The following is a 24,846-nucleotide window of genomic DNA, read 5'->3' on the forward strand; positions in this document are numbered from 1 at the left end:
GCCATACGCCTCCATCAGTCAAATTGAGAAGGAGAAGTAGGGTATGCGATGATGAGCTGATTTATGTGCGAGTTTTCCTTGTCAGAATGAACTTACTCAAGAAACACTTTTTCCCCGTTACCAGGTCAGTTCCGCCTACGAACTCCACCGGTTGGACAACGAGGAATACAAGCGGCTGCGGCTTGGTGGTGCCGGAGCCAGTACCGGTACCAATGGTGGAACCAATGCCAACAATAACGATGGCGAAAGCCGTTTGCATATCACCGCAGGGTCTTCCACCAGCACCGGTAGTACCACAATGGATTCACTTAAACCGGAAATGACCCCGCAGCGGCTCCAGAGGCTTTCCTCCGAAGACATATGAGAATGGCTGAAACTATCCCCAACAGTCCCGTTTGGTTTACGCTGCCGTTGTTGGTTCCGCGGTCCCGACGACAGTCTCCCATTCCAGCCCGTGTTCGGTTACGTATTCCACGATTTTCACCACCTGGTGCAAGTCTTACTTGCGCTCTCTATGTCGGCACTAGTGACCACTCACGCTGTGTCCTTCTGTGTACCCCAGCGATGACAGAGCAGGAGCGCTCCTCAGATACGTTCTAGCACACCTGGTGTGTAACTCGCAACCGGACGCGCCACACCGATAGTCGGAAGCACTGGGGTACGAACAAACAGCATAGGATTGTAGATTTAGGTTTTTAACATACGGTTGTTTGTTTTAGAAATTTAAATCCTCATCAATCACACCAAGTGTGAAATGAAATTCATGAAGACGGAAGTAGGTTTTAGAATTGAATTGATTGAAGTTACATTTATTACTGTTTAGGAACATGATAGGATTTACGCTTAATTATGGAATTATGTGGATTTCGTCTGCTTAGACAATTTACAGAAAAGTTAAACGGTGCAAACAGCAAACTCACTTAAAGGTAAACGTTTCATGAGTGTTGGTTTTAGTGTGTGGATGATAAATTTGCAATTTGTAATCTCAATGATGTATACTAAGAGTCAACATACATTATTTTTAAAGACGTTGCATGTTATTTGAGATGGTAACATAACAAGCAACCATTAGCAAAAAAAATTGCGGAAAGAATTCAGTGGAAAGCTTACATTCAGACTGAAATAACTGACATTAGACAAATCTCTTTCTTCTGTTCGTTTCCAAAATTTACTTTAAAATTGCTTGAGCTCCGAATGTTGAGCTAAACTTCTGAACAAAGCAAAAGTTCCTCCCATTTGCGGATTATCTTGATGGAAAAAATAATAACAAAGTAGTTATGATTCCTAATATTTATTCCATATCATTTCTTCCCACACTTCCCAATTTTCCCAGTACAGTACAGGCAGAAATTCCTGTAAATTCGCACTATTGCCCTCATGCCACTCTAATTCGGCCCTTTCTATGTCAAGCCAGAACTCAGAACGCAGGAGCGCTCATTTCGCCACCTCCACAAATAGCCTACTAAAATGAGTTTTTTGGCGATTTTTTTGTTTCGATTATAGAATTTTTAGCCTTGGGATCATTCTTCTCTTTTCCAGGTAGGTTAGAAAAATCTCTAACCCTAATTGCGGGGTTGCGAATAGAACTCAGGTGAGCTGTGTACAAGCAATCGATTTACCAACTACGCTATGCCCGTCCCTCTTTTTGACAAATTTTGTTATTTGCTCTTTGCGAACCTCTTCTGGAAAGGCAAACTGAGACAACGAAATGTTACTCTCCGTATAGTTGGCGACTGTAACTTTTAATGTAGGCTTCGATTAAAATTACGATACAATGTGGTTTAAGGAGCAACTGCTTCTGAATACGTGATTTAGTAACTTTTTTTATTTCAATCCTATACGGTGCTTTTCTTCATTATTAAAATTGTGTTACCCAAAGTTTCACAGTTTTTCGCTATTCTAAAACATAATTTTTTACAGCTGATCCTAGTTTTTTATTTTTTTAGAAAGGAGATGCAACGTGTTTCATTTTTTTACCGTCCTCAAAACAAAAATCATTATAATGGTAAAATCGTGATTAAAGCAACAAATAAAAGTGAGAAAAAAAACAAATACAAGTTTTGGAAAACTTGAGGCTCCTATTTTATGGATTGATTTTAGTTTGGGTGAAAACGCAGATATTTTCAATACGCTCACCACTTTTGTGCGAAATGAGTGTACGAGACTATTCGGACCCCCAATCCCATCAACCACCGTGCAGTGGCTTGCGGCTACGCACACGATTGCACACGCTACAGTAAAGAAAATACAATCGACAGCTGTGAAAAATTGTTTGTTATGCATTTTTTGCTTATTAAGGAGTTTAAGGTAAGCATAATTCCATTGCATATAACAAAATTGACGGTCTAAATTTCCCCGCATGGAGGCCCGAATCACCCCTATATTGTAAAACGATGGAAAAAGTTGAGGTTTTGCAAATCGTTGCCTAGCGCTGCTATGGAGTAGTGCGAATGAACCAAAATGTAGCTGAGGCTTAAAACTAACAATTAGGACCTGTACCGGTAATTTTTTTACATCTATCCACCTAAAAGGGCGATTTGCTTAAGTAGGTCCGAATAACCCCGTATTCCCCTAATAAATTATGGCATTTAGAAAATTCCAGCATATGTATATAAATTTAGTCAGGAACCAAATATTAGGGAAATCGTGTTCAATAGCTGCTTTTTTAATTAAGCTTTTTTTAATTTTTAATGTTTGCGCCTCAAACAAATACAAGTAACAAAGAAAAGCGCATTTTGATATCAACAGTGCATGTGTTGAGGTTAATCTACCCACACCATTTCATTTCGTAGCACTCTATAAATAAAACTATACATCATACTAAGACATTAAACTGCGTCTAGAAATATCAGACTGCAACATGATGATGTTCTGAATCTTTGGCTATGATTTTCATACCTTTTTAATTTGGAACTTTTTGTACCCCGTTCATTTGAACTGTGACATTGCCTCCAACTCCCAAGTACACAAGCAAGCAGAGAAGCAAGAGGACACACGACACTTTAAACATGGATTTATGGATTTTGTTCTTGTTATTCAATAGGTAGAACGCAATCCATAGTCGTCATTTAATCATGCTATTCCTGGGCTATGATGACCTCCCAGGAAGAACACATGATTATCGTATTGGCGACAATGATCGGTCCACTGCCTCTAAAGAGAGATCACACACAACCGCCAGAAGAGCATAAGAGTTCGCTCGGCTCGAATCCTGACTCTGGGGAGAATTTTTTTCATATAATCGCTTTCGTTTAACTCGCCATTTGTTTTCCCCATTGGATGCCACCTGAAAGTCTTAAATAAGATTTTGGCACTTATGTCATCACCCCAGAAAAAGAATTGCATCAGAACACCGCGATATTTTTTTATTCTTACGTAAATGAGTTGGATTTGTGATGAGAGTAGCGTTTCGTTCCTTTCCTTCTTTGGAAAATAATCTGGGTATCTGATAACAAGCCTTTCACTTCAAACTATTTGTCGAAACTTCGTAGGATAATTTTCTCCAACTGTAATTGACGGCATCGGTGGTTGAGTGGTAAGCGTGACCGCCAATCATTCCACTTGGTCTGGGCTTAATCCCAGCCGAGGTGGTTGAGATTTTTCTGTGGTGAAAAAATCTGTGGTCACGTCTTTCTTTGGAAGGGAAGTAAAGCCGTTAGTCCCCGGTCCATGAGTTTGATGGATCGATATTGATGGATCGATATCATCTCGTCCAGATAGTGGAGTCATCTCTCTGGCGTCGGTAATGTAGAAGTAGAATCCAATTTCTATACTTACTAATAAATATCATCATCTCGTGATACTTGTGGAGTGCGCAGTACGGTCTCTATCAAAAGCAAGTATCGGACTAATATTCCTTCCCTTTCCTTCCGCGATCTACATTCGGTCCTGGCCGGCGCGCCGGTATTTGATAAATAAAACAGTTTAGGATTAGTTGCACATTGAATGATGTTTCGCTACTCCCAAGCATAATTATCTACTGATTCCCTGTGCAACTTCAGCTAGTCCAGATCGATAACGGAGTAGCAGCCAGGGGTGGTCGCACAAGCTCAAGCTCAATTTTATCCAACAATTGTAATTGCAAATAGGATGGCAGGCCCGTAGCCAGGATTTTGTTTCGGGAGGGGCTTAAAAATTATTGCATAAATGTATTAATTCTGATGACTTGAAACAATCACTGGAAACTGAACGTAATTATGAAAAGTTCTTAGTGAAAACAATTCCAAAAATAAGACAATAGACACTAAAAACTCTAATAATATGTTGCCTGTTACAAGAAAGGCTATAGTGCATCGACGAATTAAATTTGATTATTTTTGATTTACAAGTTAGAAATTTCTTTAGTTACAAAAATGAATAGTCAAGAGCTCAAAGTATTAAGGGCTGCTTGAAAATGCTACGCTGCATGCTACGCTGCTTGAAAATGCTACACATTCGATACACCTTTACAATTTGTAGAAGACGCTAAATTGGAATGAGTAGAAAAATATCCAAAAACCCATCTCATGAAACTTTACACGCATTTGCTAATCAGAAGAACGAAACCAACGTCAAGGTTGTCCCCATGAATAGGAATATATCAGTGTGACATCAAAGTTTACCGTTGCAAAGAATGTCCGAACAAAGTGAATGTCGAAATTTGCTTCAAATCTTCTGATAAGGCAGGCGATTTGTAGATGCAGAAAATAGGTTCAACTCCTATTTTCATGATCAGGTTTCTTTCTACTATTACTAGCTCTTTGACTTCATCCGAAGTTTGCGTTAACTCGACTTTATGAAATTTTCAATTTAAATGATACTGATTATGTCGTAATCCAAACAATCCTGAAAAAACACATGTTTTTTTCATTTGACTCTCATAGGTAATGGGTTAAAGACTATCTTCGACAACATTATCAGGCAACTCAGAATAACTATCTTTTTATCTATTTAAGTTGATTCTTTTTAGGTACTTTTTATATCATTGTACTTATGAATTAAAAATATCGTAGACTGATTTTCCTAGATCCCTAAAACTATAGTAAAAGTCAAAATGTAAAGTAAGTGCAAAAACTACTGATTTCACTACAAAGCAAGAATGCCTTAGCTCTATTGACTTTTGACAATCTTGCAAAACCGTTGTAACTTGAAAAGATTACCTAGATTAAGTAAATATTATATTTGAACATTTTGGTTTTATTTATTTATTTGAAGGTTTTATTTCGGAATTCGTGGGGTTTTGGACAATGTCAAATATATATTTCAATGATTTAATCTACTAATGGAAACTACCCAGAATTTAATCTACTGAGCGAAACTGCTCAGAATCTATTCACAAATAGAAAGAAAATTACTTAGCACTGATTACTCAATGCTTCTAATTTACATAAAATTTGGTAAATATAACATTGATGACACCACCAAAATAACTAGAGACTATAAACATAGATAATAATTTCAGCATCACTTGCTTCCGACACATGGAAGAGAACACATCGCACTTGCACCTAATTTGCCGAGGCTTTCTTTTAGAGTTGTCTGTTTTAAATTACAGCAAATTATCCGTTTCCTGTAAAACTTTTGCAAAATTCTTTGCCAATTCATTAAACAAATATGAACACTAATCTGTTTAGTAATAGTTTTGTTTGTGAATAAAAATAATTAGCTCTTGATTTTTTTCAATCATCATCAAGATTGGAAGAGATGTATGATTTCTTGAAGAAAGTTGTAATGTTTGTCTGATTACATGTTTGTTTTATCACTATTTGGGAAAAAGTTTCAATTAAAGTTGTTGCACCTAACGCAACGAAGACGAAATGAGAAGATCAGAGCGCAATTCGGAAAGAACTCGTGTTGAGTGTATAGTAAAGATAGAAGAGTGATCTTGAGTCGATTTAGATTGGTTGATTTTTTCCTCTCTTTGCTCTCTTATTTAAGATTATCTCTCTCATTTTATTCCATGACGAGCAAAAACGGAACGAAAGACTGTCACATACTTAAGACATGAAATCGAAACTGTTATCCCAACTTATTGACTTATAGATTCAATCAGTCCCAACATTTTAGTCCCTCTTCGTGATTGCCTATTATTTTACCACTTTTTGCCCGGTCCACTTTTAAAAGAATTTTTTTTGCACGTTTGTCGAAGATATCACGGATTTACGGATTAACAGTGTATTAGTACGGAACGAATTACTCGTAACAATGAAATGAAGCGTTAATAAAAATGGTATTGCGTTAAAATGACGCGAAATGAAAATTCTATTCTCGTCTCAATCGTTCTCAGATAAATTGAAATACTTTTTGTGTAGCGCAGAGTAGTGTACAGAGAACAGAGTGTACAGTGTGCACTGACCTAATACAGAAATTCAAAATTGTATGCAATTCAAAAACTTATCATTTAAAAATAACAAACTGGGTCGTGGGTCTTTTATATATTTCCTTATGCAAACAATAAAAATAATATAACGAGTTTATGTGGTTGTCCTACAGATCTCGCGCAAGCGCTTAGCCATTGCACGTGGAAACCTGTTTACGAGGCGAGGAAATATTTTTTTCCTCACCAACTATGTCTTGGGGGGGAGTAGTTCATTTCTATCTCGCTATTGTACATTTCCGTGTCATCATCGTAGTTGCTGCCTTTATGTTCGCGAATATCTTCCTTGCTTTTCGCCCTCAATAATTGCCCTTCCAAATAGATTCCATTTCTCCCAAATATGACATTAATCTGCGAGTAAGCGGTATCCGATCTTGTAGCGGAACATTCATTTTCTCATAGTCCATATACAGAAGGATCTTAATTATAGCATTGTCACACACAACCTTGTGCTTTAAGTTGTGCGAAATGAATGGTTTCGTCTGCACTAATTTGTTGAGCGCTAAATGCCTGCCATGGTAGAACTGGATAGAGCCGGTTTCCGAAAGTCTAATCTCTATTTACACCTTCAGGATGCGAATGATCAATAATTTTATAATCACCGCATTTGGCTGGAGCACCAATTCTTGCTTCTGCTAATCACTAATCTCGACAGATTATTACAGCTACAATTAAAGTAACAGTCTCTTGTATTCTTCAGACAAGGCACACAATATAAAAGTTACTTTTTTGTTGTTCGCTTCGCACTGGCTCGAGCAAAAGCATAAAGCACACTGAATTTCGTGACCATTGCCTTCGGTGGTTAGAAATAGCCTTCTTTAACTTTTTCTCAATAATTTGTTCAAACCAAATAAGCAACAAGTTTTGTTAAAAGTCACCGGTTTTTTTAAATTTATTTTTGAAAAATTTCGGGGGGGGGCTTTAGCCCCCTAGCCCCCCCCCCTCTGGCTACGTGCCTGAAGGATGGTACGAGTTACGGTCACTTGTGTCCAGTCACAGGAGACAATATTCTGCTCAAGTAACGTGCTGAATAAATTCAACTTGCGTCTTTTTGCAAAGTGAAACAGATTTTACATCAAGGTTTTGATTCTTTTTTTCCGGACCTGTAGCATTATTGTCACATGGAAGCAATTTAATTAAAAATCTCGTCATTGTCAAGGATGAATTGATAGAGGCGTTACTTGTGGGAGCATCGCTAATGATATTCTGCGCAGATACAGAATCCTAAAAGTTCAACGATTTGAGAATTCCTCCTAACCATTAGTTATGTTTTGATTATAAATTCTTCTGGCTGTGTTCCGAAGAGTTTATGTATCTCAACACAAGTCATCAACGAAGCTTCGCACATAGCTGCACTTTTTTACACGAAGTGAACTGTCAATTTGCTTTGCTTTGGAGACACGAAACGAAAACCTTTCAAATAACTCAATACTCTATTTACGTGTAAATTGCTGACCTGCGGAGTATTTAAAAAAATTAACCTTAATTGGACGGTCGGAGAAATAAATCGTTTGAATTGCCTATGTTGTATTTAACGATGAACTAGTTCTACTTAACAATGGGATCAGTTGAAGTACAAGCTGAGACAAGCGGTTCAAGCTTTAACTCAGGTAAGCTTTTCAAGTTTTAAAAAATCAACTACACGAAATCAAAAAACATCCACTAATTTTTTGGTTGAAATTGTGGTGAATTGATTTTCTGTGCACCCGTAGATTGAACTATATGAAAAGGATACAACATTATATTTTGCATATACCCCAAACAATTTTAGATCGTTTGTCAATATTTTAGTATTATAGACTGGTTTTTCGTTAGACATATGCGAAAGTTAGTAAAAAATAATTAATAAGATTCGCGTATACCCCCCCCCCCCCCCCCCGCTTTAGAGCGATTATTTTTAGGCCCAAAAGTAGTCGATAAAATGAGATACAATTTGATTTAATGCATTGAACACAAAATAACACAAAGCATTTAAAAAATCAGCTTCAAATGGGAAGATTACGATAAAATTCGAGCTAACTAGGATTCCACCTTACAACAATAAACGACAACATTCGATACGTACAAACCAAATAGCCGTGATTCAATTTTACTTCTAACGGACCGAAGAATAAAGCTAATTCTTCCCATGCGCAGCAAGCGGATGTAAAATAAATCGTCCGGATATCGCTGCAAGTTTCATCGTGATTCCCAAAGCTGAAAACACTCGGCTGAGAGCGGCACACACGGCACGGAATGGGCCAAAATGTCAAGCAGTTGTTTCACGTGTGTCTATTGTGAATTTTCATTGGATATGTCGGATGATTACAATTTCGTATGATTCATCCAATATCATATTTCGGCATGTCAGAAGCTCAGAACAATATTAAAGGTTCTTAAACTGGATCCGCATTGGTTTTATTTCCTAATATGCAGCATTTCTAGTGGAATTTCCAAGGGTCTTTTAACCAGGGACAAAAAGATGAGTGAGTAATGTCTGTGACATAACTGGAGTGTCGTGACTACACTTCGGATATTGTGGCTGGGGCATTTTTCCTCCATGCTGCTCCTCTTCTACTGCTTGATTCAGCTGCAATCTGGTGCGGGTAAACGAATGATGAAAAATTCAAACAGGCCGTTAATCGTTGCAAGGTTTGACATCATAAAAGGAGGCTATCAATGAAATGAAATGCAAGCTGCGCGGGTCGAATGGTACACACTTAATTTAAATTACTGGGTACAGTAAAATTTTGCTGGGATTTTGAACAGCAAACCGTTCGGTAATCAATGCAGTAAAACAATTTGGTACCGAACTCTCCGCAATCCGTTCTATCCAAACGTCAAAAAACACTGGTCTGTCAGCAGTTTCCTCTGAAAATGGTGACTTGACAGATGATTTGCTGTTCCTGTTTTGTAAGTTTTTGACGAGGTTCGGTAACGTTGGTACAATTTTGCCGAACAATCAGTCAGTATTTGACTGGATAATGTTTATGTACCGAAAAAAACAGAAGAACTGATTACTGATTACTAATTACTGAAAATCGCCAAAAAATGAAAACTATTCTTCAAATTTTTAAACAAATTCCTTTCAGTACAACTTTTTATTAACTTCCAAAAGCACTACCCTTTGTTCCTTCCGAAATTTTGAAAAGGGATCTCTATATTGAAACGTTAGGTGCAGTCACGACAAAAAAATGTTGGCCAAAAATCATCTCTGTACAAATTCGCTCATAACTGTTTTGTTTCAAAACAGAATCAGTAAACTTTCTTCTGTTTAAGGTTGGCAATTTACCACAACTTTCAAAGGGAGAACAAAGCATTAAAATGCGGGACACGAATTTCATTGACAAATAACTAAACCCGGCCCACAACTGAAGACACTCCTCTACGAATTAGCGTGTTCCGAGTTCGAACACAACATGTGTATTTAAAACGAGCAACAAACAAGAGAAAATGTGGCGTCCGATGTTTATTTGCCAAGACAAGTAATGGCTTATTGCCAATAACGGTATTTTGTTTTAGCGCTTATTAAATAATAAGAGCTAATTCAGAATAAGTGTAGCAAAATGAACTGGTGATTATTTCAACCGAATCATTTGGGTTTTTGTGATTTGTTCAAACGAAGATACCAGTTAAAGAGATGTCCGAAAATTCGCAAACAGTTTTTTTAATGGTCAAACAGAAGTTTGGCTTAAGGCTCAAGTTACCTCAAGGCTTGGTAGTATGTGTAAGAAAAATTGTGTTCAGCTTTGCCACCAGATTATCCATTTAAACCTTTTCAAAACTCTAAAAGAAGAATATCAGTCGATTTATTAGATCATCACGATTCAATTCATGCAAAATACCTGCTGGAAAAACCATCGGCTTAGCTGGATGGTGCTTTTGAAAAAGTGGCTGTGATTTTTTATCACACTACCACACCGAGCTGGGGTACGCAACACAACTGCGCAATGAAAAAACCACAGCCACTTTTTCAAAAGCACCATTTAGCTAAGCCGATGGTTTTTCCAGCAGGTATTTTGCATGAATTGAATCGTGATGATATAAAAAATCGACTGATATTCTTATTTTAGAGTTTTAAAAAGGTTTAAATGGATAATCCGGTGGCAAAGCTGAACACAATTTTTCCTACGCACACTACCAAGCGTTCAATTCTAACACATGCTTAAAAAAGGTAACTTGAACCTTAAGGGGAGCGTTTGGTGTAAAGTGCTCAAAACGAAAGTTATTTTGTTTTACGATTTTGAAGCCATGGCAACAATAGATCTTTTGTGTAATTTTAGGATTGCTTTATACATTCATTGTGCACGAAAAAAAATATTTTCAATCACACAAACCCACACATACGAGCGTTCTAAGAGTAGACGTCCAACCATTTCCACGTCGAAGATCGCCGCGGCGACCACGATAACTCTCGATAAAATTAGCTGATACGGGAAAATCAATAGGTTATGTAAAGCTTAGACTTGTAGTTAGTCGATGAACCACAAAAAATAGAAAAAAGTTCGAGTTTCGGAAAATGGCTTCATGAAAACAGAAAAATCTCATATTTTACTGTAAAATTCGCTCATTTTTATTCAAAATAATAGAGAGAAAAAAAAATCCAGTTTTCTGTAGTTCATCGACAGGCTACACATATTGGGCATCCTTATGAACAAAAATCAAGTCAATTAGTTGATTAGTTTTTGAGTTATTGTGTTCGCTAATTTGAATTTTTTTAAGAAGCTGTTTCGAGAAAAACGCTATTAAAGGCGTCCCACATCAAATTGCATCACGGAAAAAACGCTGTAGAAAATGACTCATTAGGTATTTTCTCTTGAAAATTTGAGTAGAAGTAGTTTAGAGTGTATTGTTTACACTGTATTTTTATCGCCCCCCTTAAATTTGACGTACTTATTTTTGGATAACAAATGTATTCATGTCAAATCTATTCACAAAGATGCAACTATTTCTCTCACTAGAAACATGGCTGTGCTTTTCATTTACTTGTTAATAATAGAACATTCATCAAATTGCAAAAAATCGTCCTGTTTTTGTGAAAGTTGGCGAGCATTGTTATTAGGAAAGAAAGCGGAAAAAATTAATTTACTCTTACACTGGCCCAACGTCAATTACACGATCCTCATGCATTATTCAAACTACATATGCATTTTCTACATTCCAATAACCTAAGAGGACTAGATGGAAACACATACCGCATTTAATTTAGAGCATTCTTAAACAAAAATAAATCAATCGTGAAATAGTGACATAGAAAAGAATTTCTCCTCCATCTAGCGACATTTTCAATGACGCGTGATCAAGTTATTTCCGTCGACATGAAACTTTCTATCATATTGTTTCCGCGCAGAAAACAACTTTTTTATTATTTGGTTACAACCAGCGGTGGTACAGGTTCGAACACCGTCCTCTTTCGTTTATTATTTTTCATGCTGCCTACTTTGTGTACGCAAACGCACCATGATCCTTTGCCGACTGGCGCTTACGTCAATGCATTTTCTCTATTTATAGATTCGAAGAATATTGAGGAGAAATATAGATAAAATGTTATCTATATTTAATTCATGTTTCCAATGATTTTGGTACACGAGATAAGATTCCTTTCTTGCTACATTTTTCGCTTTAGTGGATTGATTGTACTAAGGCACAATACTTTTTCTTTGACATTCTCCTTAACCCACTCACTCTATCAATGGTTAATGTATCGAAACAAGAAATCTTCTTAAAATATCTTCAAACAAAACCACCTCATCGAGACGTTTACAAGTGTAAGTTTGTTCCATTACCATTGCCAAGTCAAAACCATGATATTCCACGAAGCACAAGGACATACTCATCCTACTCATTACCTTGTAGCACAATCACTACACCATGGACGAATATGTTCATATATAGCAAATTTTATTACATTTTATCATTAACGTAATAATGAATAACAAGCACAAAATGACAGAGTATCGTGATTTCCGTTGAAGCCATTCTCATGACAGTAATAAAGTCTCGAATATGTTCGATTAGACGACGCTTTAGGATACAAAAAACTGAAAATACTCTAGTATCTAGCTAATAATTAACAAAAAAACAACTACAAACAAAGAAATAGTAGGAACCAAATTAGTGATCAACATAGCAAACCACTAGGTCAGCTACTTAGTAAATGCGAAATAAAATTTCGAATGTGTAAATATTAGAGATTAGATTTATATAGCCAATTCGCCCCAACTCGCTCGAACGGGAGCAAATCGATACAAATATTGTTAAAACAAAATATGATGGCCAAAAGCGGATTTCGACAGCAAAAAAAACTATTAAGAATAATTAATCATCAGGCAAGATTGACGTAGCACAGAAATAGCAGCAAACATGGCGAGCTGTAAGCTTGTGCATCGTAGAACCGATAATTAAATAAAATTTCATGAAAAAATGTCAATTATTAATTATAAATCAAAAGCTAGCGAATACGAAGTAGAGCAGAAAATAAATTACCTACGGTATGTAGGACAGATTAAATCGTAGGTACCATTTGCTGGTTTCAGAGTAGTGAGTACACACCTGCACAAAGCGTGTTCGCCACGTGTGAGTACTCTAAATGTACAGGAGGACGAGTTAAAAAAAAAATTGCACCTGTTGGTGGAATCAACATCTGAAAGCTAAGCGGTTTCCAGATCCGAAATGAAATGCTTTAATTGAAAACAGTGACAGCATTTCGGGTCGTACTACAGCGAAACCATTTTTTCCACTGTATCCTTTGGGGCCCTGTGGGTCACGAAAATAAAGCTTTAAAAGACACTTTACGCACGATTCCATTAGCAAACCAGAAACAGCGATGCAGAGTAAAAGATTATGACAACGTTCAACATCCAAACTTCTTCCATCAACAGCATATACTACTATCAAAACACATAACGGCCGAATGAATCCGGTTGGCTCGCTGAACAAGAAAGACAAAGTGCTCGAAAATAATTGCATCCATAATAAAGCAAACGACAAGACAATAATATGCTATGGAAAAATGCTTTTGATCAAAAATCACCCACAAAGGGAGTCGGTTCGTGTCAGAGGAGTATAACTGTTCATTTTAAATGCAGAAAAACACTGTAGAGTTTTATATTCGTTACGTTTTAACATCCATTACCTTTATTATTCGAGATATTCTAAACATATTGTTAGATAATAGCATTCAATGAAGCTATCATTGAAAAGGTTATGTTTTAAGTTTATTAAGTTTGCTTCAATACGTCATTAGTGTTAGTTTTCGTTTTGTACTTTGATCAAATAGAATAAAGCTTATTTAAAATGAGTTCGTTTCAATTATTTTTCATTTGTACTTTTTTATATTCTTAGCATAGTAGGCATCACATCCAATAATATCCAAACTGTTGCGAATATATAAGTTCAGCCGCATTTGCCATTGCATTGACCGGAGAGAATGTTCAACACATTTCCGCCCGACTTATTTGCCAGGTGTTGCACAAATTAAGTTTAGTGATCAGAGAAAAAATGCTATCAAAAAAAGTTAAAATATGCTTGTTCACTAGCAAAAACTGGCAAAATTTCCGATTGATCGATGAATTGGTTCTTGAACTAACAAGACATTGATCAATGCCATTCACCTAATTGTAAAGAAACTTAGAGGCTTAGACATGAGCCCTGGGAAATGCCCATATAACTCACAAACATAGCTGTTGAATTGTCCTGCCAAAGATATATGTTTAGGCAATAAATTCTGCAAAAAAATGCTTTTCCGAAAGAACGTTGACAGAAACCGAGTAACCTTCCTTCAACCCTATTGTCAAAAAGGAACAAGGTACAAAAAGGTATCTCAAACGGCCGATATGAGTTATGATCGGAGACTGATTTTCCAGGTTTTCGGATGGCGATGACACTCATTTATCTCCAATGGGATAATGTTACCCTCATGAAACTTAATAAATAAATTCAACAAGCGCCTTTTATCAGAGTCTGGCTGACTTTTCAACAAATTGAAAAATTTGATTATATCTGAGCATGGAGCTTGATTGTTACATGGTAAGAGTAAAAACCTCAGCATCGCAAACGGTGTTTCGTTCGCCGTATCATGAGGAAACGCGGAACGGGAGATCTTCTGTTCAGGAGCAGAATCGGGAAGGACCTTCTTGGTGAAATCAAATATCCAAATGTTTGATTAATCCACACTTTAGTTTGTACTGTTTCGGTTTCGCATACGTCGAGCGGAGCTCCAAAGAGTTCTTATTGATGTTTCTTGTTAACCCATCAACGAACCGGCGCCAACAATCTTGTTTTAGGCTTTCATCAAGCTCTTCGTTTTCGACTCTATCGAAGCGTATGTTCTAAAGTTGTCTGATGTTCCGACATTCAAAAACTCATTATAAACGGAGGATGTTTTTTGCGAACATCTTGAGGACGCTTTTACTTACCACGAGGGGGAGGGGTGAGTTTGAATCACGACGTATCATAGCATGAGAGTTGAAGTCTACTGAAACTAGCTGTAGTTCGAAAAGGGATACTGTTAAAACTATTACAAAATGTTCAGTGCTCCACTAAGGCTCTAAGATGAATACAGCAAGAAACAATATAAATGTATTTGCCATTAATTTGACCTTGACAGGCAACGACTTCAATTCCTGATGTCAGCGAGAGGTTAATTCTATTGAAAGAATAACACTTTTCGATCCCCAGTAGTACTGCTCCGTATGAATCCCAACGATCCTAAAGAATATGAAAAAAAATCGGTGAAGTTGGGTCTATTTCTGAAGTAAGTAAGTACTATTTAAATAGTTCATTAAAATTATGAAATAATCGATTTTGCGGAGGACACGTTCATAATTCCACTATGTAACACTGATCAGTGCACCAGTGAAGCCAACAAGCGCTTTGTTCTATATTCAGTGCGCAAGCAGTATTGTATGGTTGCCCCGGTTATACAGTGAAATACTTCTACCAAAGGAAACAAAAGTACCCGTGCTACAGTACAACACAATTTCGATTGACTTTAATAAAACTCGTGCTAGACCTACAGTTCAGCAGGTGGAACAGCTAGTTAAAGTTGAAATGGAGCTTAATCTCGCGGAAGTTACATACATTCAGCTACACCACATCAAAAACTGCGTTTTGCAAACATTTAGAAGTTCAGCACAGGCTGAAATCTTCATTACAAAGAACAATATGAGACACAAGGTCGAATTTAATAACAGCAGAATCAAGATCCCCGTGTATATGGGAAACGACATGGTGGACGTATCTATGATTTGGAACAGCTCACTAGGGAAGATTACATCAAAAAAATTATGTCGCAATACGGAGAAGTTGAATCTATTACGAATGACACTCGGAGAAATATTTTCACCGGTATTCCCAACGGCGTTCGTATTGTGGGGAGTGACTAAACCAATACCTTCTTATATGACTACCGAATGCAAATCACCGACGTATGGCGTAACGTATAAGCAAACAACGCTGAACACATATCCCGGGTAGATCCCAACATGCCAATTCAGTAACCAGACAATTCAATACAGAAAAACATGCGCCGAAGCAACTAGTCAAAACTAATCTACTACAGCCAACTCTAACATGCAGCCACCGACATTTACAGATAAGCCAATAGCAACGACCGAATTAACCAATAATGAAGGCACAATGACCACTAGAGTGGGACATGGTTATATGAAAAAAATAAAATTTGGCTCCGAGTAACTTTTCGGGTCCAAATTAGCTCCTAGAACAACTCTGCAAATTTTTAACTCGATCGGTGAAACTATATTTTTGCGCCCACGGTTTGAAGTTTACATGGGATTTGCTAGGGCTAAATTGTCTTTTGCAAATTAATTCTTCCAAGAGTCGCCCGTTATCTCCTAAAAATAAGTAGATGGCTGATTTTTATAGGAAATTTGTCAAGGAAACAAAGTCTAGAAGATTGCAAAACGATCTGATGATTTTGGAAAAAGTTATTAAGCAAAAACCGATTGATGCCCTGAAGATTGATGAAAATTTCACTTTTCTTAGCATCACTGCTTCTGACGGTCTAATTATATACAAAATTTTTAACATCCTCTTAATATGTACAAAAGAAGCCTCAATTTATCCCTCAAAACCTTGAGAAGTGGCCAAATAGTATAGATAAACGATTTAGACACATTAAGAAAGGATTAAATCAAAATTGCGTATAATTGGATAACCAACAGCAGTGGTGCTAGAAAAAATGAATATTTTATGAATCATCAGAGCATCAATCGATTTCTGCTTAATAACTTTTTTCTCAAGCGTCAGATCGTTTGATAGTTTTCGAGACTTTGTTTCTTTGTTAAATTTCCTATAAAAGCCAAATAATGATTTATTTTTAGGAAGTAATGGGCGACTCCTGGAGGAATTATTTTGTAAAAGTTAATTTTCCCATACAAATACCCATGTAAACTTTAAACAGTGGGCGCAAAAATATAGTTTCACCGATCGAGCTAAGAATTTGCACAGTTGTTCTAGGACCCAAATGGTACCTAAAAAGTTGCTCGGAGCTGGAATCTAATTTTTGTCCCACCCTAATGACCACGACAACCGCTCGCAAACCAACAACTAGCCTCACCAATAAAGAAGCAAATACCGATGAAGACGGATTTACAACAGTAAGAACAAGAAACAAATAGGAACCTCTTGCCCTGAACAGCAAGAAAGCAGAACCGATGATGACATGGACGTGGACGATAACGCGAAAGAATGTATCCTGAATGAACCCCCAAGCTTCGACGGCTAAGGCAACTAATGCTTCATCGCCAAAGACAAGAATCTCAACACGCAGCAGAAAACTGCGTCAACAAAATCTGGCTGACAGACATTCTTAGTATGTACTTTGTATTTTTAGTTATTGTAAAAACTTAAAAAATCCACGGATCCGTTGTGTTAACGCATTCAGCCGTGTCAGCTTTAGTTTTAGAAAAAAATGGAGAGCTGTGAAAATTCTGTTCCAAACGCCAGAAAATTTTATTATTCCATTACCAGATTGAGTATCTGTTTGCAAAAAGGAGACACTTGGGGTTTTGATGTTCTCAGGTTTGTATTTCTTGTTGAAATCCAAACCTGGGTGCACTGATTTGGGTTTAAGACAGCATTTACAATGTTGTAATTTGATGTTGTTTGCGCACTCGCAGAGAAGGACATTTTCGGGCCCTAACGAGGCAATCTAAGGAAGAAAATATTATTGTTTGCAGTTCATGACCCGTGGCACAAACAATCGCACAAATAGACGGAGCCTTCCCATCGTGACGTGGCTAGCTAGAGCTAACCCAGCGAAGATTACGCGAAACGAGTTTGACTTGGCGTAGTCCTTTATTACGGCAGAACTCAGTTGGTTGCAGTTCAGTATTCTTAAAACGACCTACTCCATACCTCAGCATGTTATCGTAAATGAGACTCGTCTCTGCAATGACACCATTTACCTCCACGCCACAAGCTGGCACATAGACGCGATAGTCCGACGTAAAACGACCATCGCAAGCTGCAAACAGTTATCCACAACGCGCAAGCGACTAGGCCGTACTTTGCTGATATCTGTCACGAGCGAATAATATGGCTCCAGGTCTCGAGAAATACGATTAATCCTGAACGATTTTTTCCTAGGGTCCGAAATAACACCATCCATAGTCCAATAGAGTAATCTGGATATAACTTTGGATGTGGAAGATATATTTCATTACAATTTTCGTCGTCCATGATGGTACCAGAGGCACCATCCAATTGTGCCCCGGCTTAAGGCAGACAAAAACCAATCTGGTACCTAACCTTGTGCCAATGGGCATCGGTCCATGAAATAATTCGGTTGTTTAAAGAACTACCGTTTCTATATCCTCAATGCGGCGACATAAGCGTATTGTAATACGAACAATAGAATCGAAACGCAAAAGGAGTGAAATAAAGAGCGCGGCGACAGGACTGAACCACGTCCACAATCATTGTTAAGTGAGTGTTTTTTACTTTCTGATCCGCAATTTTTGGTTAAGGTTCAAGTTACCTTTTTGGTTTTTTCATTGCGCAGTTGTGGTGCGTACCCCAGCTCGGTGTGGTAGTGTGATAAAAAATCACAGCCACTTTTTCAAAAGCACCATCCAGCTAAGACGATGGTTTTTCCAGCAGGTATTTTGCATGAATTGAATCGTGATGATCTAATAAATCGACTGATATTCTTCTTTTAGAGTTTTGAAAAGGTTTAAATGGATAATCTGGTAGCAAAGCTGAACACAATTTTTCTTACGCATACTACCAAGCCTTGAGGTAACTTGAGCCTTAAGCAACCGCTTTAGGTTCAGCAATAGACGACTATGTGCCCAAGTAAGGTCTGCTCCTGGTACGTAACCGGCGTTTTTCGGGATATGTAACAAGTATCTTCTGTAACAGAGTGTACCTCTCCGACATGAGTTATTTAATTACGTTATTAGAGGTATACGGTGTCAGATCGTGTATCCGAAAATCGATTGAATCATTTTCGGTACATACGAGAATATAAGGCAATCGATTTACCAACTACGCTATGCCCGCCTCTACCAGTTTACTTAATGTACGACCGGTAAACAAAACCAATCGACTCACTGATAAGACACGCAATGATTTAAAAAGTAGGATGTGTCCTTATCGAGCTTTTAGAGCTTTCGCTAAAAAATCGTCAAAATCGAGTATAATTGGGAGCAGTTGAAAAATGGACGTTTTGCTTAAATAAATTATAAATACTAAAATCCAGTTCATCCAATTCAGCACAACACAGTATTAAGGATAACTCTACAAAGCTTCTACAACAATTTCTTGCAATTTATGAATAGTAAAGCGTGTTACGAACAAAAAATGGTTAACTTTTGCTTGACGATTTTTTTTCGTTGTTCATTAAAAAATTGAACACCCCTCATTTTAAAGATTTGTTGCATTATGCCTACAGTTTGATTTTGACATTTGCACTTCAGTTGTTAAAGTGGCATCGAAGCAGGAGGAACAACGGAGCAAAATTGTGTTCCTGCATCGCGAAAATCCTGACTACTAACTGTCACTTACGTAATAAAAGTGTTCGGAAAACATTTGTCGACAACCAGCACTGTCAGGCCACAAAAGTATATCGATATAAATTTGATAGAGCTTTCTTTCAGTGTAGTTTTAAAAATATTTTATAAACCACTAAAACATTCCAAACGTAACTCGCTAGGTTGGAAAATCAAAAGCGTATGGACATTAAGCGAAATAGATCCATGGACTGATGTGCCAAATTACACTTTTTTAAGACTTTTCGCTCAGTTTTAGCAAATTTGCTTGAGCTACAATAGAGGATAAAGGATATGCGCTCGAGGACTTCTAACAGCTTTCAGGTTTGCTTTATTATACTATAATGCAAAGTAAAGCTGTTGTTAAGTATTACTGGACAAAGAAGCTATTCGAATTCGCCAAAAAGTACTTGGTTTGTCAAGCCATGTGTAGTTGCGACCGCAAATCGAAAAGATTTAATTAATTTTATAGACAAAAGAATTAGCAATAAAATTTCTTTTTGCTATAGATATAAGCCAATTTTCTGAAATGAACACTGGGATTTGTTGTACGATGTTGCAGATTGCTTTTTCTACATTATATCGATGACAAAATTTAACGTGAACCGACATTTCATTGTAATAAACCGGATTTCCGATTGGTTTGAAAGGTAGGTACCAGGGTCATCGCTAAAAAGTCTTTTCACCGCATACGTTACATGCAATGCGCTTTCAGAATTCATCATTTATTGGATAGATGTCTACTCGTTATCATTTATCACCCGAACAGGCACATTATCCGATTTTATTCTACTCACAATACTTATTTACATATTTTCATATAATCGCTTAAACTAGATATAAGCAAGCGACAAGTAACAGTTAAGGCAAACCTACAACCTGTACATATAGGAAAAGACATAAAGACGGATAAAACGTTGTAAATTTCAGAAATCAAAAGGGCAAAGTTTTAACAACAGTTGCAAAGTAAAGCAAATCAAATCGCAAGCCGAATCAAATCGTGTACATAGCCGAGAATATAAACCTGTTAATTATTATTAATTTTAAATGATACTAATTATTACAAAAAAAATCCCACGAATAAGGCAAATAATTATCATTTTACAAATCATATCAGTTGCCGATTTAGCCTATAATTAAAGCGAGCCAGGCAACAGCGCAAAGTAGTATTTCTAATCCGTCCTTGATTTACTTTGCACATTTTACACTAGCAGTCAAATTAAACGTGTTAGTTTACTACCAGGTGGAATCTTCTATTAGCTCTGGAAAATAGCATAAAGAAAAGAATGGTATTACAGGATAAAGGATCGTGTATTTGTTAATGTTGAGTTCCTTTCAAATCTTAAATTTAAAATTTCAACTTGTAAAGTATATCCAATAGATCTAAGCTTCGAAGTATAGCGGATTGGATCAGGAAACTTATCAATAAACTCCCAAGTAGCAAAATTATATCATTAAAAAGAATTTAAATGTTATCAACTTTAGTTGCGAACGTTTTTATGTGTATTTTTGAAATAGTTAGCGAATTAAGAGGTTCAAGGCAGATGAGCGAAACTACACTTTTGAAAATGTAATCCATTTATTAGCACTCCAATTTTACGAATCGTTCTTTCAACGCAGTAGTTCTAGATGGAAATTAAAAAAGTCCTTTTACTTTCCAAAACTAACCAAATTTTTGTTAAGTTATGTTTCAGTCAAACCAACTTGAATATAAATGATAACTTTAACTAAAAATAAAGGGATCACATACAATGGTACAAGAGCTTTACATAAAGAATAAGGTAGGAGAAAATAGTGAAGAAGTAAATATGGAACAATAAGGAACATTTTCGGAATATCGCTTACAAAAGTTTTACCGATAGGGTGATCCAAAACATCCAAGGAATAATTTTTGCGCATAAAGTAAAAAAAAAAACTATCATACAATAATACTAGCACCCATGATTAATTCATTATATTATAGTTCATTAGGGTTATTTGAAGATTTACCATTGTTTAGCCAAAATAAGAGTGTAGATCTATTGACTCTAGGACAAAACATAAACCACACATTATAAATATTGTTATCTACAGTTTTTCACTTCGTTTTTCATCCTTAGATGTAGTAGATTTTATTGGATTATGAAATTTGAATCACTTTAACCAGTGAGCGTTGTAAATACAATAGGAATAAAACATGTTATAAACTAATACGAAGCCACTGTGTAATTTTACTGTTTAACAAAATGTACATATTTCGTCATATAACTTTCGGTTTCGCTTCCATTTGCATATAAGTAGCAAACATAGAGCAAGCGTAACTAGTTAGCCACAACAGAATATACCTAAATAGAACCAAAAATATCGATACAACAAAAACTATATTTATATCATGAGATACGGCCGAAAGGATTTTTTAATATTCTTTTATTACTAATACAACTTGTGATACTGAGGAAGAAACGTAAAAACAAAAAGATGAAAGATATATTCCACTGTTACAAAAACGCATAATTAGTAAGATCGTGCTAACATTGTATAGTAGTGTAAATTTAACTCATAGATCAGATATATTGTGTACATATACCAATAGTAAAAGATTAGCTAAACCGCATCCGATGGTCGTACTCCACACGGAACTGGAAGCTCGAGAAAAACAACTTATAACAGTAATAAAATAATATCGTAGTAATTGCAGTATTCACATTAATCCGAAACATCTTCACTTAGCAAATTAATTCCAAATTGAAAGAAAAAATATCAAGTGGCTGATGTTCCACATCGAACGAGCACAGGAGCATGTACATAAATAGAATGTTTGTTGCTCCTTGAAGTTGAACTACCTCGGTGCAAGCTGGGGTACGAGTATCCTTATGGAGATTTCTCTTGAACCTTAAACCACAGACTAACAGACATAACACTATGAGGGAATTCCCACAAAAAACATCGATCCGGCAATTTTCCCAGAACACTAGCTCCACCTTTTATTCACAGTCCCAAACACTCATTTGCTGATGGGTTACCCCTCAGGTTTGGGAACAATTTTTCACTAGTTGTCTATCCTCCATATGCTTGTTCATAACAGTTTTTGCAACCGACCGAGACGGTTGTGCCTCCAGGTGGAAGGATTTGTTCTCGAGAGAGTGACGGAGTGCGAGACGCTGTATGCGTTATTGTGGGAGAGAGAGAGAGACCAGTTTGTTAAGTGTGAGTCGACAGTTGATACGTCGGAGGCGTGGTCAACGGCATCCTCGACAAGTGGTGTTTTGACAGCAAACCGCGGGTAGACGAATTTGCCTACCGCGGTGGCAGAGATCGACAGTGATCGTGCCTGTACACACAGAAAAAAATATAGTATATTGGTGTCGTCGGGCAATTCTAATCGACGAGAGGGAAGCGTCACAGGTAGACCCATTTGCTCTATTTGTCTACCGCAGAAGGGGTACGACGAATAAGGAAAACAAGTGGCACCGAAAAGTGCCGCATCGACAGTGGGATTTTCGCAGCAAGCCACAGGTAGCCACATTTGTCTACCGAGGTGGTGGAAACGGAGAGAGCGCGCTTGTGGTGGTGATACCGACGAGCAGCTTAATCGGAGAGAGTTTAGAAGTGTTGCAGGTAGGACTATTTCTCTACTGAAGAAGCAACGCGACGAAGAAGGACAGCAAGTGTCACATTGCCAAACAACGGGCACCGAGTTTACAACGTAACACATGAGGTGTGTTCTACAGGTATAACAGGTATATTTTTCATTCCTTTTTGTGATAGTTTTTCTTGCTAGGTAAAATGGATGAAGAGATGGGAGAACGAGTAACAGACCCTCCCCCTAAGCCTTATGCTGAAAATGTAAATCCGACTAGAATTAAAATTTACCCAGAGTCGTCAACGGGACCATGGATTGTATTTATTAGGCGTAAAGTAAAGGCGCTAAATATTATTCAAATTTCTAAAGATTTGACTTCGCGATTCTCGGATGTAAAAGAGATCGTCAAAGTCAATAAAGATAAAATACGCATTGTCGTTGGTAGTTTCAAACAAGCCAATGCAATTGCTTCTTGCGAGCTTTTTACGCGTGAGTATAGAGCGTATATTCCTTCAAAGGAAATTGAAATTGATGGGGTCATCACAGAATCGAGTTTGACTGTTGATGACTTAGTTAAGCATGGGGTTGGTCGTTTCAAAGACACCATACTTAAAGACGTAAAAATACTTGAATGCAAGCAATTGCATTCAGTATCACACGAAGGAGATAAAAAAGTTTATCGACTGTCTGACTCATTTCGAGTGACTTTCGCTGGGTCTGCGCTGCCCAACTATGTCATTATCGATAAGATTCGTCTCCCTGTTCGCCTTTTTATCCCTCGTGTAATGAATTGCCTTAATTGCAAACAGCTTGGCCACACAGCCACTTACTGTTCCAATAAGGCACGGTGTGGCAAATGTGGGGGTTCTCATCAAGAGGATACATGTAATGAAAATTCAGAAAAATGTTTAATGTGCGGAGAAAACTCACATGAGGTCCCTGCATGCCCCATTTATAAATTGCGTGAGGATAAAATTAAACGATCCTTGAAGGAGAGGTCTAAGCGCTCCTATGCAGAAATGTTGAAAAATGCTACCCCTAAACCCATCTTCTTAGAAAACACTTACACATCTCTATTTTCGGAACAGTCTGACTCTGACGGAGCGTGCGAAGGTACATCATTTGTTTTACCCGGAAATTCCAGAAAAAGAAAACAGTCTTCTTTTCCCAAGCTGCCAAGCAAGGGCCTTAAAATTTCTCCACCAATAGATAAACTGCGCCCAAAACCGAAAAATTCCGATTCAAAACCGAAATCAATTCCGCCCGGTTTTGGGAACGTACAATCCAAACAGAACACCATTACTGGAAATAATAAAATTTCGTCTTCCTCTGAGCCTCAGCCGGGGGTAGGATTATTGAAATTTTCTGAAATTGTTGATTGGATTTTTAAAGCATTCAATATTTCTGAACCACTAAAGAGTATACTTTCAGCTTTCCTCCCAACAATTAGAACATTTTTAGAGCAGCTGATTGCTCAATGGCCCATCCTTGCAGCGATTGTATCTTTCAATGGGTAATTCACCTCCTCCAATGAAAGATTCCATCACTGTTTTACAGTGGAATTGCAGAAGTATCATACCTAAAATTGATTCCTTAAAAATTTTACTGCATAATTTAAAATGCGATGCTTTTGCTCTATGTGAAACATGGCTTACCTCAAACATTAATTTCAACTTAAATGATTTCAACATTATTCGCCTAGACCGAGACACCCCGTATGGAGGAGTGCTTCTAGGAATTAAAAAGTGCTATTCTTTCTATAGAATTAACATCCCCTTGTTTGCGGGCATTGAGGCTGTAGCTGTCCAAACGAACATTAAAGGCAAAGACATGTCTATCGCTTCTATATATATACCTCCCAAAGTTCAAATTGGACAACGTCAAATTTTTGAGGTAGTGGAATCCATGGCTGCTCCGCGTCTGATACTGGGAGACTT

The 24,846-nt window shown here is 37.2% G+C and overlaps 1 protein-coding gene across 9 annotated transcripts in view; it reads left to right on the top strand.

The window, feature by feature from the left end:
* LOC131694076 (potassium voltage-gated channel subfamily KQT member 1) overlaps nucleotides 1–22,018 on the top strand; it is a 1,057,856-nt gene extending 1,035,838 nt beyond the window's left edge. For all 9 annotated transcript variants that reach the window (XM_058982447.1, XM_058982448.1, XM_058982449.1 and 6 more), the window contains one exon: nucleotides 125–22,018. In XM_058982447.1, coding sequence (XP_058838430.1) covers nucleotides 125–364 — 240 coding nt within the window. In that variant the 3' untranslated portion in view covers nucleotides 365–22,018. The remainder of the gene's footprint in view (nucleotides 1–124) is intronic.
* Nucleotides 22,019–24,846: the final 2,828 nt, after the last annotated feature.

The sequence above is a fragment of the Topomyia yanbarensis genome, chromosome 3 (assembly GCF_030247195.1).
Source record: "Topomyia yanbarensis strain Yona2022 chromosome 3, ASM3024719v1, whole genome shotgun sequence".
NCBI lineage: Eukaryota > Metazoa > Arthropoda > Insecta > Diptera > Culicidae > Topomyia > Topomyia yanbarensis.